The following is a 13,721-nucleotide window of genomic DNA, read 5'->3' on the forward strand; positions in this document are numbered from 1 at the left end:
CACCAGGAACAACAAAAAAAATAGCAAGATAATTTTTATTAAAAAATAATTAATTTATTCTGGCTTGGCCTCAGCCAAAAAACTTTTACTCAAGGCAAGACCTATTAATTTTTTGTCCAAACCTATTTTTCATACATATATTTTTATCCAAATCTTCTCTTTTTTTTAGGAGGGCCTTCGGGCCAAGCTGAGCAACCCAAACCCTGATCAAGTTTAATCTTATGGTCTCAATTGACATGCTTTTGACATGCAGTATACTTATCATAGCAACATAATCTATCTAAATATCCATTTTTTAAAATTAATAGAAGATAATCTTAAAGTTATAATAATTAGATTTTACACCTGGATGTCAACCATTAATTATAAATAAATTTATCTTATAATAATAATTATTTTTAATATTTATGTAAATAAATTTAAAATATATTCAAATGAAATACAATAAACTAAGAAATCAAACCCTAAAATAATTATAATTTGTCAAACCTCTTTAAATATTTCTAACAATCTCTAAAAATAAATAATATAAATAAACTCTCGAGTGATACAAATACAAGAAAATTAATTAAAACACAATCCAAAAAATCTACACAATGTGAATAAATAGATAATACAAATATATATAATAATAATTTTATATAAATTAATTAGTATACATTATATGTGTTATAATATAAATAAGGTTTTGATTATATATGCTCTTATAATGCCTAGAACTACCCATAATCTATTCTCAACTCTTAAATATATGGATAATGCGCTTCAGTATACTCTAGCCTATGTCCTCCTGTATTGGCAACAATGTCAATGCCAATCGAGTTAAGACCCAATCTACAAAAAGTGTTTAATATTATGCTATGGAGCTTGAAAATACAATTGATTGTAATTTTACAAGGGAAACAATGAGAAACAAATGAATTTTCAATCAAAATATCAGAAAATCTAACATCATCAAACCTATTTACTATTTGCATCTTATCAACAACAAATTACTAAAAGAATATGATCACAAGTATAGCTTCAATTTCGTTCCGATCGGACTCCGGCATATCGGACATGTCTCAAGATCTTTCGAACATTCTTCACATGTCTGATGGCCGCAACCAAATGCCATGTCTTTCGAGTTATCAAGACAAATGGGACAAAGCTGTTCCAAAACAACCGTAAATAGGATTAAATTTCAACATTAGTTAGTTATACATGTATATATATGAAGTTCCATACCTGGCTATCGTAAATGGAAATTGGAGCTGAGGGTGTTGGGCTGATATGACTCGTATTTTCTGGACAGGGTGGGACGCTTGGTTGGAAACCGGTACGGCAAGACGGTTTCGAGCTGTTGAAATATGGGGCATCGTAAGTACGCGGAGGTAGGGGAACTCTATGCGGTACATTTCCTGTCCGATTGCTGCCAGAAAATAAATCGGAAATCGTCATCATAACTTCGAGTTTGCAAAAGGTTCAAAATGGATAGCGAAGTAAGTATTGTTACCCCAAAATGTTAAGCTCAATGGTAGCTTTGTACTGTGATGGAATCTCCATTAAGGCAGTTAGTGCAAATTCCGTTTCCTTGCGCGATGGAGTTGTATTCTTCGACATAATTTCCGTGAAATTCACGAACTAGAAAAACCGAATCGCAGCAAGAACGAGCTTAATAACTGAAGCATGAACGATATCGAACGTTAAACATTTTGTGTGCAATCAGAAATTACCCGGAAATTATCAAAAGCTCGAGCTGGAATGTTGTCGTCGAACTCTTTCATCATGTCCCACGGTCCATCTCCGACACCGACCAATATAATCGATAATGGAAGCTTGCTGTAATAAACAAAACAACATGTAAGACAATGAGAAAAACGAAATCGAATGAAGCAGGATCCATAATGTTTACCTTGCTTGTACTATGACATCAATAGTTTTCTGCTCTTGCGGACTTAGCCGATCCCGTCCAGTATCGGTACTTTTAGTTACCTGCCCATCGGCGATTATCACTAACACATGGTACTGGCCACAGCTCTGCTCGACAATGGTCATTGCCATTTCGATGATAGGAGCGAACGACGTAGGTCCTAAGTAACAATTACTAATCGGATTAGCTGCAGAAGGTAACCCGAAACAGGGATGAAAAAGGGAAGATTAGCCGAAACCTGCAAGACGTAGATGAGGCACGAGTTCTCTATATCGGCTTAAGACTTCCTCGAATCCGTTACAAAATCGGTTATCCGGGTAAAAACTGAAGACATCTTGATCATGTGTTGATGCTGTCAATGAATAGTGTCGAAATTTAAACCAATTGGCATCTCAAAAGGGAAAAACAAACACGAAATTAGTCCGTACCATCACCGAATCCGAAACAAGGAATCAAATTATCTTCATCAAAGACAGATAAGGTTTTCCCAATGATCGATATTGCCTGTTCATATGGATTCAAGTCATTTCCGATATGGTGTAAACTTTTGCCATTGAATGATCTTTTACCTACAAAACAAGTCATATTCAGCACGTAAAACGGCGCATAACATATATTACCGGCGCGGCGGCGCGCTTTTAAGACATCGATCTTAACCTGTCCACATATTGCTCTTCGTGAAATCGATACCGACAATGAGATTCGATGATTCGAGTCCAGCATTCGCAAGAGCCTCCGTTACCTATGTAGTCAACCGGGGAAAAAAATAAATAAACTTGTAACACAAGTAATCAATATAACAGATATACATACCTGATCTAAGGAGTTGTAGCTATCTGCAATACTAGAATACCTCCTCTGCAACATCGTTTTATCATTTCCATGGTCTCGTGTATGCGGATAATATGGCGGCTCGTGTTGCAAATGCGGATAATATTGCGGAGAAGCGTAGCTGTACTTGGGGCTTTCTGGATCATATGAAGACTGAGGATAGAAAAAATACGAATCCCATGACGATAATGAATTAGAACGATTCGACGAACTCTGTCTCCAACTTCCCTCTTTCGAATTAGTACTTCCCATCAACTCCAAATTTTTCCAGAAATTCCAAAAATCAGTGAAGATCAACAAGTAAAGCTAAAATATAAGGATACCCTTTAAACCAAAACGACTATATATATACAAGCTAGCAAGAAATGAAGAGATAAAAGGATATGGAATATTTGTGACTTTCCAAGAAAGTTCAAAATTTTCTACTTTACCAAACAATCAAGTGACCAATTCAGAAACGGATGCCAGCTAAAAGTATATTCTCAAATGAAGAAAATTTTGAAGATTTTAAAGCGTAAAAGTAAACTACTTTAAGACTTAAGGGATCAAAGAGAAAAAAATTCACATGGCTTTGATTGAATCATAGGAAGTTGCTGAGTTTTTTACATTGCTTCAATGGAGGATAATATAGGTGTCTACTTTGCTTTTGAATTTCTAGATCAATTATTGATTGAAACCCAAAAAGAAAAACAAAGGTTAAATTTTGTTATTAGTTCTTATACTTTGTAAAAGTTGTGAATTTAGTCTTTACACTTTAATTTGATTAATTTTAGTGTTTGTACTTTTTTGACACAAAAGTAACATTTAAATTCACTTGGTTGAATTCAATTACTAGTTTTGTACTATGTGTATAATTGTAGATTTAGCCCATATTCTCTAATTGAATAATTCTAAGTCCTTATATTATTCAAATTTTGAAACTTCAATTTCGATGCAAATGAATATTGTTAATTTATTAACTGAATTTTTAGTGAGTAATATGTGAAAATAATAAGTTGACATGGTATTACATGATGATAATATTTTTGCATAACAAATTTAAGAAATAGTAAAACTTAATGAATTTAATAAATTATCATTTGGTGAGGAATGGAATTTAAAATTTTGAAAATGTAGGAGTAAAAATGACCAAATTAAAGTATAGAGACTAAATTCACAATTTCTGTAATGTATAGGGACTAATAGCAGAATTTAACCGAATAAAAAACATTTTTGATGTTTGCAAGCTAAACTCACGTCTCAATCATGTCTTGTCCTTCTTTCAATTAATTTTTTCATCAACTTCAAAAGATGTCGGGACAGGGGATATTGGGATAGTTGATAAAATTTTATTTTTTATTTTTTAAATTACATAATGCTATCAGAGTATTTATTTATTATCTCTTAAAATTTATTCTAAGATAAATATATCTTTCTCCATAATTACAAATAAAATAAAAATTTTAAAATTTATTAAAATAAATTTTTTATTATTAAAATTATAAAAATGTAGAATATTGTTTAAAATTATTACGAAATTACAAAATTGTAAAAAAATATTTAAAATAAAAATATTAAAAATGGTAAAAATATATTAAATATAAAAAGTAATAAAATTATAAAAAATTGAAAAATGATTAAAATTTATAAAATTAGATTATTAAAAATCATAAAAATAAGAAATTATAAAATTGAAAAAAAGAGACTGGAATTATAAATAAGGAGCCTAGTTTACGCTAAAGGGAAGAACAAGTGGAATAAGATTAACAAAATGATTTTAGTAACTTTTTTATTTTTTATAATTTCTTAATAACTATTAAATTTTAATAATTTTAAGAATTTTATAATTTTATTGTAATATTTAATGCTTTTAAAATTTTAATACTTTTTATTATAACTTGGGCATTAAATAGATTTCGTTTGTTCTGAGTTCGATTTACTTAATTGTGGCATATTTAATAAAACTAGAAGCATGGATCGACCAAGGTGCTAAGACTCTCAACTGAATTGTTTGAAGTGATTGACTAAAGTCTTATTATCTCTTAGATGATTAAAATGCTATGGTTTAGAAATAACTATCAGATTTATTTAAGAGAGGTTTGGAGCAATTGGAAGATTGTTTTGTAAACACTTTTATGTGATGAATACTCAAAATATTTAATGAGATAATTTCAGCTTTTAAATAAATGTTTAAGGCTTATCATGACTCTGTTGAATGGACTCTTGTGTATAAGTATATAAATAAGTTGCTTGTGACGTCATATAGAGAGCAACTTTTTGAAGTGTCTTTGTTGACAGTTTTGTTATGTTTTTATTATGGTTATTTTGTGACACTTTTTTAAGTATTCTTTTGAAAAGTTTATTGATTGTATTGTGAGGTATTTTGGTGAGCCAATAATTGATACATACGATTGTTGAATAAAATTATTCACCGAGAGAGATTTTGCAGGCTTAAGACCGTTTTATCTAAACTACATTAACAAAAGTCGATTGTGTCGACTCTTTTCTACTCTTATTTTTTTTCAGTCTATTTTCGATCTAACCGTCACCACAACGAACGTTAAGCAAAGTTGATTTATCATATTGATAGACAATCAAAGTGGGAAAAGTGATATAATTTATAGTCTATAGTATGAATTAAACCTATTTATATATAAAAGTATAAATGATATAAAATTCTAATCCTAATGAACATCAGAGTCCTAAAGTTATCAAACTTGTTATCCTATGGACATTCACTTATAATAAATATATTGGTAAACTACACTGATAATCATTCAACTATTAATAAATTTGCAATTTGGTCACGTAATTATGAAAAAATTATAATTTTAACCTCTCAACTATTTGAAATTAGCCAATAAAGTCATTCCTCATTAACTTGCTAATAGAAGTCAATGTAGGTCATTAAATCACTATTCTTCAAGTTTATCATTAGTCATCCAATTATTGGTAAATTTTCGTTGTGATCACCCAAATATATAAAGTTACAAAATGATTAGTAATGTTATTGATTTATAATATTTTGATCACTCATCTGTTAACTCAATAAAGAACTGATGACATGACACTTTAACTCTTGGACTTAATAGCTAATTTAGTCTTTGAACTATAACTAAAATATCAATTGAATCTTTTAGATTTTTAAAATTAAATCCAAAAATCTAAAAAATTTAAAAATATCACAAATTCTTAAAAATATGAAAATTCAAAACTTATTTTATGAAATTCTGAAAATATTTTTAAATAAAAGTTATAAGTATATGAAAATTTCTTGAAATTTTAAAATTGTGCCTAATTTTTCAAAAAAATTTAAAATTTTGATTTTTAAAATTAATTGCATTATTTTTTAGCAAATTACATATATTTGATGCTTTACTATAAATATATTAATTTAGTAAAGTCATACTTTACTATAAGTTATACCTTCCTCCAAATGCAAAGTCATACTTTACTATAAGTTATACCTTCCTCCAAATGCATTCTTCTCAATCTAGGTGAATTTTTAAATGTTCTTAACATGATAGTAATAATATAATGATAGAAAACTATAAATATGGCATAAATTAGATGATCCATCAAGCAAAAAAATAGAAATTGCTCTCTTATTGTGTTGATTATTTTCCACTTAATTTCGAAATTAGAATCATTGAGAATTAAAAAAAAAAAAAGAGCTGAAAAGAACACAGATTTACTCTGTTAATCGTTAAGCTAATATGCCATGTCATCAATTCGTTTGTAATTATTTAATAATTATTCATAGTCAGGTGACCAAAATAAAAATTTACTAATAATTGGGTGACTAATAGTGTAACTTACCTAAATATATTTGAGGAATAGTGACTTAACTACCTACATTGACGTCTATTAACAAGTTAATAGAATGACTTTAATGATCAATTTCAAGTATTTGAATGATTAAATTGTAATATTTCATAATTGAGTAATTAAAGTGAAAACTTGATGATAATTGAGTGACTAAAAGCGTAATTTACCCTAAATATATTTGAAATATTGTAGTTTCTAGAATTACTTGAAAGTATGTAAACTATTTGACGTGCATGGCTGGCTGCCCAGTGGAAAGTCAAAATGTTTGGGGGATAATTGTTGAATTTTCATTGTGATTTTCTTCATTTTCCATTTTGGTACATTGCATATGCTATATAGTGTGGGGAAATTATGTTAGGGTTTCTAGACTTTGGGTTATCAGTACGACAAAGGTTAATTTCGTTATTCAAAGTCTTTGTTTGGTCTCCTTTTATAGAAGCTTCTATCAACTGAAATATATATATATATATATATATATATATATATATATGAGTAAGGTATTCAGAACTAGATCAGTAATTAAATCGATCAGTTCATTGGTTCTCAATTTCATCAATTAGTTTAGTTAAATTGAATAATTATCTCAGTTCAACTCCCAATTTAACCGATTTGTAACTGATCTAACCCCTTATTCTAAATTGATTCCCTGATTAATTCCCGATCCAATTGATGTGTCTGTTATGGTTTTGGAAAAAAAAATTTACATGATAATTTTTTAAAATTTTTTAATAGGTATTAATAATTTCTTAATATTGAAAATACGAAAATTTAGGATAAAAAGAATGGCAAATATGTAATATGAAGCAATCCATCGTTGAAAATTCCAAAAACAACGTGAAAGGAGTTATGTAAAACAATTGAAATTGGGGACCTAAAAGTCAAAGTTTATTGGTATCACGTCACTGAAATATGAAAATAAATAAATGAAGTTAAGTTGATAACTTATCAAATGGAATGTTATTTATCATATATAAGTATTTGGTACTTGTATTTTAGTGAAATTCTTAATGTGGTCCTTTTATAATTTTTTCGATCACTTCAAGGGTAAATTTAGATTTTTTCTAGGGACCAAGCTTAAGTTATATATATTTTTATAAGAACTAAACTACAATTTCACCATTTATTGACTTATATCTTTATAGTTTTTAGGAGGAGTAAATCAAAATTTTATTATTTTAAGAGGGAATAAATTATAATTTTACCATGTATTAACTTCTAAAATTATAGTTTCTTTTGATTCACTTTACTTTTTTATTATAGTTTCTTTTGAAGAACTATAATTATTATTTATAATAATAAATATTATTTAATATTAAATAAACAATAGTTTAAGTTTAAAAGTTGCGTCTCGCAAAATAACACCTAGATAAAAAAAAGATCGGATCATGACTCGACCCATCAACAAAGTCTATTGTTCATCTTAGAAATAATATAATTTTTGGATTCTAAACTTAACAGCTAGATTTACTTTGATATCTATATTTGTTTTTATCCACTTTGGCACTTGGACGTAAAACTAAGTCGACATTAATTCTTAAAATTGAAAAATATAAAAGTTTGATAATATTGTGTCATATCATCACTTGAAAATTTAAAATTTTATAAAAATTTTTAGGTGATGATGCAATATAATCTTAAAGCATCACATTTAGTGTTTTAATTATCGAACTAGTAGTTGAAAAACTCAAACCGCCGATTTTCAACTTAACCAGTTTGTTCGATTTAACAGTCAAGCTGACAATAGTTAGATAAATAATTCAAATTTATAAAAATCTAAAAAATAAAAAAAATTAAACCGATTCAACACATTCAACAATCCATTTTTGTCCTAATTTTTTTATTTTTACCAATTTCAAGCAATTTCAAAGTTATTTTTTATTTTTACCAATTTCAAGTAGTTTTTGAGTCTAACAATTCAACCCATTTGCTTATACTGTTATATCAATCAATTCTCGATCCATTCAATCAAGTTTTATTATAGTAACACTGGTCATATCATTAAATCTTTGATAGAATCCAATGTAATGACCAAAATGGATCTATCTGTCAAGTTCAGAAATCAAAGTGGACCAAAAAAAAAAATACCAATATACCAAAGTAGACCTAAATTCAGGGACCAAAAATTATTTCTAAAACCCTAAACCCCTTTTATCTTATAACAAAATCATTATAAACATTTGTTTGCAACGCTTAATGCACTTGGCCTTTTGACCTAAACAAATAAAGAGCCAATTAAGCTACTCTAATGTTGCTAGCTTCTCTTCATCAACCTCAAATGCCTTCCTTGCTTGCTTCAGTTCCTCTTGCATTGACAGCAATTCCGTACACCGATTTAGTTTCGGCAAGTCCTGCAGATTCAAATCGGTTTTCAATAAAAACCAATTCCAGGAACATACTCAGATTATAGTTCCTCACGTATTCGTATTAAGAGTTTACCTTGCGAAATAGAAACAGAAAATCCTCAACCGATAACTTTCCTCTCTTTGATCCGATATCTTGAGCTTTATGTGCCTTTGAACAAGTCAAATACCGACATGTTACCAACAATGCCATCTCATTAACCAAAGATACAAATCAGTAAACAGAAACTTACCAGATCTGTTACATACTCCACGACAATTTCTTCGACAAGGGTCACAGTCTCGGGAAGTGGCTGAAATGCAAGAAATGGAGTTCAAAATTATGATCAAATACATATAACAATCATATTTCTGGAAAATTATACACGAACAATGTGTTGTTTTCATTACTTCAGTGAACAAAAGCAGACAACGATAGGCACGTTATGCACCTTTCTCACAATGAAGCATCCATAACATGAGATTTCAAACTTTATATGCGTGTATCGAGCAACTCATTTGAATTCGTGATGGAAGAATATGTGAAGCTACGCATAGCAAAGTTATAAATATGCTGCAACTGGAAATTTCCAGCTTTCTCAAAACAATCACTAACATATGACAATATCGTGATTTACAGTATACGACATTGAAAACCAATTGTTCTAGACAAAACCATGGGAAGGAATTGATAACTACTAAGTCTACCAAAAGGTACGAAACCATATGCAACGCCAACGAACGATATACGAACTCATCGATGACATTACATGGATTCACAACCTCTACACTTCAAGTGAAATAAGTTGTAATTCATTGCAGTAACACTGGGAAGAAATTGATTACCGCTAAGATCCATGTTGTTCTGACTCTTTATTTTTCTTTTAAGTACTCATTTCTAGCAAGGTATCGAGTTGTAACCCTCAAAAAATCCTCCAAATATATGGGAAAATATAAAGAAAATGTAACCCGAATCCAAGTAACATAGGCTAAGGTTAAGAGCTCCCTAAAAAAGCCAGTATACAATAAAGATGAACATACAAGAATGAAAAACAACATTCCAACGTAAAAGAATGGGTGAAAGTACCGGGAAGTTCCTGTATTATGGGGTGTTGGAACTGGATCAAATTAGTCCCTCTATTATTAAAGCTAATTTAATTCTTATATTATTAAAAGAATCAAATAAGTTCAAATAACATTTACAAGATGAAAATGTCCTGAAAAATTATTATTTTAATAATAGTTAAAGTCCAAATAAAAATTCTATTTACAGAATCATAAAAATTGCTAACTCTATTTCAAATTGATCTTATTTAACTTTTATTAATAGTACAAAAATTAAATTCATATATTTAATAATAATTTAATAATAGAGGAGTAATTTCATCGGTTCATATGAGGAGCTCTCATTTTCATTGAGATTTCAATCATAATCCATAAACTGAAACGAAAAATAGAAAGTAATGAAAAGGGCGGTAGTGAAAATTTCTGAGGAATAATACTTACATTGGGATCATCTCCAAAACCATACATCATCTGCTGAACTGTAAATGAGAAAAACAATGTAAATCATTAAAAACTTGCAGGAAAAGAAAAACTCAGAGAATTGGGAATATAAAAGGAAGAAAAATTGGGTTACAATCTTTCTGAAAAACTCCTCTTTTGCGCTTGAAAGAAGTTTCTGAAGGTTGTGAAGACTCAACTTTTGCTTTCGAAGAGGGCCCTGTTGATGGGTTAATCATTTTTTTTATCCTCTGTACTTTTTCACAGAATGTAGGAAACAAACAAGTCCCAATAAAAAATGTGACAAAAAGGGTTAGAAAAAGTAATTGATGTCCCAGACCCTTGAAGAGGGGGAAATGGCACAAAAAGGAAGAGAATTCTGGTATTTGTAAAAATGGGTATTTTGATGGGCCAATCTTGGGCTCACCAATGCCCTTATGATGTGTTGGTGCTCGGCCTGCTTGAATCATATTGAATTGGTTAAAACATGTCACAATATTTATACTTTTCGTAAATTTAGAATTTTTTTTTTATTTTTTTTTAAGAATTTAATTTTTTTTACTTTTTAAATTTTAAAATTTAGATCCATTTATTAAGACTGTTAAAATTATTTGAAATTTAATCTATACACTATTCGTAAATTTCAAACGAAACCTCCAGAATTGAATTAATATAAATCATCAAATATCAAATGAGTACGATTAGCTTGCAAAATGTCCATATATAGAGGGTTTTTTTGAAGGTGGCTTCAATGCCTCTTATTCCTTTGCGACCATCGTTGCTCATGGCATCAGTAGAAAGGTAGAGATTAGAGACTCTTACTTTTTAGTTTCCCTACAATAAAGCGATAATAATTTTGGAAGATGCAATGATAATCATATGCTTTTAAATTGAAGGAGCCATTATCGCTAAGGTGGTTAAATTTGAGCTTGAGCCAAAGACGAGGAGGTTACTCGGTCATTATCTCGACAACAAGAGATATTTAAAAAGCAATTGAGTAAAGTTGACAAGTCGAGCATCCACCAGCAAGCGATATCAACAATGAAGAGTTTGAAAAATATGTTAAAGCATACATACTGTGCATCATCGGTGATTGCTTACGTCAAATAAATCCAAAAACCTACCGCTTAATGTATCTGCCATTGTTGGAGGACATCGCTCGTGTCGACACAAACAACTAGAGGTCCATAATGCTGGCATTCGTATACTGGGCCTTTTGACAATGAGACGGATTAAAAATCACAACAGTTGAACTTTTGTTGCACCATCCTTAAAGTTTAGGCCTGGATACCAATGCCATTTATTATGTACATCCCTTATCATCCATTATCTTTTCCACTTGTAAGAAGGTTAGGAGATATTACATTAAATTTTAGAACATATTTAAAATGTTTTTAAATTTAAGGTGAATTTCATTCACACCACATATTTTTAAGAATTTACCCATATTCGAATTAATGTTTTTCTTTATTAACTTTTTTTGCCCTCGAGGGCAGTAGCCGAGGAGGAGCAGACATTCTAGGAGGATCTCTACAATTTCACGTATGAAGTGACAGCTAAATGATTTTAAGAAATTCAATATTCAAGAGTGTTGAGTTCATATTTATCTTGAGTAACAATCAATGTTGAGTTTTCTACATCTATCATTTTTGAATGGTAGGAAAAAAAGATTATTGCTTCCTCTATAATTTGTCTTGGATGTTACTCGTTTGACATTCGTCAATTTAATAGATTCGTTCATTATTGATATCAATATCAAATATAAGGAATAGATGATATATAAAATGTATATTTTTCTATTTCTAATATATCTTCTCATGAGCATTAAAAGACTTTCAATTATATTTATGTCCTGAGAAATATTTTTTATAAAAAATTAAAAAATTCAATTTAAGAAGAAAGCATCACTCGATTAAAATGTTAATAATATACACATTTATATCATATTGATATTTGTTTTGATACATTTTATACTTTTTTTCTTGTATTCATCAATTGTATGTAACGTTATATATACTAGTGCCCAAGTCTAGAGTTTGATTTTGAAGATACTTTCAATTCGATGGTTAAGCCTACAACCATCCGACTTCTATTGTCCATTGTTAGTGCTCATCAATGGTCCATTAGTGAAGTTAATATCTTGAATGCATTATTACATGGGAAGCTTGATGATGAGGATGTATTAATGACTCAGCCTCATGCATTCATTCATTCTGGTAATTTGAATTGTGTTACGGCTTAAAGTAGGCTTCACTAGTTTGAAAACAATGTATTGTAAATGCCTTATACGATTTTGGTTTTTCAAGTTTTAAACTTGATGTCTCTTTTTTTTTATCTCGCTATCGATGAAAAATTGTTATGCCTAAAAAGGTTTCGCATGGCAAACCCAGATTGCAAGCAAGCAATGAGAAAATCAGCAATAAAAAAAATTAGATCCAATCAAACTTAACTTCGTTTAATTTCTATGAAAATCAGTAGAGGTCACCTATTTATAGGGTAAGATCTAGAGTAATGAAATCCCCATTTTACCCTTCATAAATCTCATTCCGTTGTAAATAATTTCCCCTTTATGCCTTCAAATAACTACTCTCAAGTAGTGGAAATTAAATGCTGAATATTTAAATACTGAATTTAAGTTATAAAATTATTTGATATATTATTTAAAATTAATTGCAGAATATGTTTAGATTATTTGATAAATATGTATAAATTTTAAATTATAAAAAAATTTCATTTTATTCTTAAATTTTAAAAATTCACCTCATTTAAAAAATTCAAAATTTAAACATAGAATAATATAAAATTAAAGTAAATAAAATAAAATAAAAAGATTCCGTTAAGTAATAAATAGTGGCAAAGTCAGGGCTTAAAATGAAAAAATTTCTATTTAGGTTTTAATAATTTATAAAATTTTAAATTAGTAATAATAAAATTATACTTTATCCCATAAAATGATAAAAATTGATTTAATTTCTTAAAATTATCAAGATATAAATTATTAAAATAATAAAATTATATTTTTACTATCGTAAAAATATACAATTTAATTATCACTACTGATAAATAGCTTCTTTCTACTTATAATTTTTTCATACCTTTTAAAACACCACATATTGTAACTAGTTGACAAAGTAATATAATTTGGTTGAAGAAGAGGGTCTTGAAAGTCCAAAAATAGAGTAAATTAAGAATATTCCCATTTGGATAATTTAGAGATGTTTTTGGTTTTTACAAAGAAGATCATAAGATTTCAAAAGAAATAAAATATGAGATTTGGCACCTGATTTGTAGTTAGCTTAGAAATTGGTGGGTTAGTGTACATGCACATG

General features: G+C 29.0%; 2 protein-coding genes across 2 annotated transcripts; both read right to left on the reverse strand.

Annotated features, from left to right (window-relative positions):
* Nucleotides 1-822: 822 nt before the first annotated feature.
* Nucleotides 823-3,391, reverse strand: LOC108484577 (E3 ubiquitin-protein ligase RGLG2-like). The gene is made up of 9 exons (XM_017788406.2): nucleotides 2,726-3,391; nucleotides 2,570-2,654; nucleotides 2,341-2,481; nucleotides 2,151-2,264; nucleotides 1,895-2,072; nucleotides 1,716-1,821; nucleotides 1,496-1,623; nucleotides 1,228-1,411; nucleotides 823-1,150 (listed from the first exon to the last, which is right to left on the reverse strand). The coding sequence occupies exons 1-9, from the start codon at nucleotides 2,993-2,995 to the stop codon at nucleotides 1,010-1,012; spliced, it is 1,347 nt and encodes a 448-aa protein (XP_017643895.1). The 5' UTR covers nucleotides 2,996-3,391; the 3' UTR covers nucleotides 823-1,009.
* Nucleotides 3,392-8,520: 5,129 nt separating this feature from the next.
* Nucleotides 8,521-10,760, reverse strand: LOC108485172 (transcription initiation factor TFIID subunit 13-like). The gene is made up of 5 exons (XM_017789018.2): nucleotides 10,529-10,760; nucleotides 10,396-10,433; nucleotides 9,144-9,203; nucleotides 8,987-9,061; nucleotides 8,521-8,898 (listed from the first exon to the last, which is right to left on the reverse strand). The coding sequence occupies exons 1-5, from the start codon at nucleotides 10,629-10,631 to the stop codon at nucleotides 8,788-8,790; spliced, it is 387 nt and encodes a 128-aa protein (XP_017644507.1). The 5' UTR covers nucleotides 10,632-10,760; the 3' UTR covers nucleotides 8,521-8,787.
* Nucleotides 10,761-13,721: the final 2,961 nt, after the last annotated feature.

Source organism: Gossypium arboreum, chromosome 7 (assembly GCF_025698485.1).
Source record: "Gossypium arboreum isolate Shixiya-1 chromosome 7, ASM2569848v2, whole genome shotgun sequence".
Taxonomy (NCBI): domain Eukaryota; kingdom Viridiplantae; phylum Streptophyta; class Magnoliopsida; order Malvales; family Malvaceae; genus Gossypium; species Gossypium arboreum.

Excerpts from the sequence above, each read along its gene's own strand:
- LOC108484577 (XM_017788406.2), bottom strand. The coding sequence starts at position 2,995 with ATGGGAAGTACTAATTCGAAAGAGGGAAGTTGGAGACAGAGTTCGTCG. Across the intron at positions 2,655-2,725 it reads GCTACAACTCCTTAGATCAG|GTAACGGAGGCTCTTGCGAA; the intron begins GTATGTATATCT and ends TTGACTACATAG. Across the intron at positions 1,822-1,894 it reads GATGTCATAGTACAAGCAAG|CAAGCTTCCATTATCGATTA; the intron begins GTAAACATTATG and ends TGTTTATTACAG.
- LOC108485172 (XM_017789018.2), bottom strand. The coding sequence starts at position 10,631 with ATGATTAACCCATCAACAGGGCCCTCTTCGAAAGCAAAAGTTGAGTCT. Across the intron at positions 10,434-10,528 it reads AGGAGTTTTTCAGAAAGATT|TTCAGCAGATGATGTATGGT; the intron begins GTAACCCAATTT and ends TCTCATTTACAG. Across the intron at positions 9,204-10,395 it reads GTTTTGGAGATGATCCCAAT|CCACTTCCCGAGACTGTGAC; the intron begins GTAAGTATTATT and ends CTTGCATTTCAG.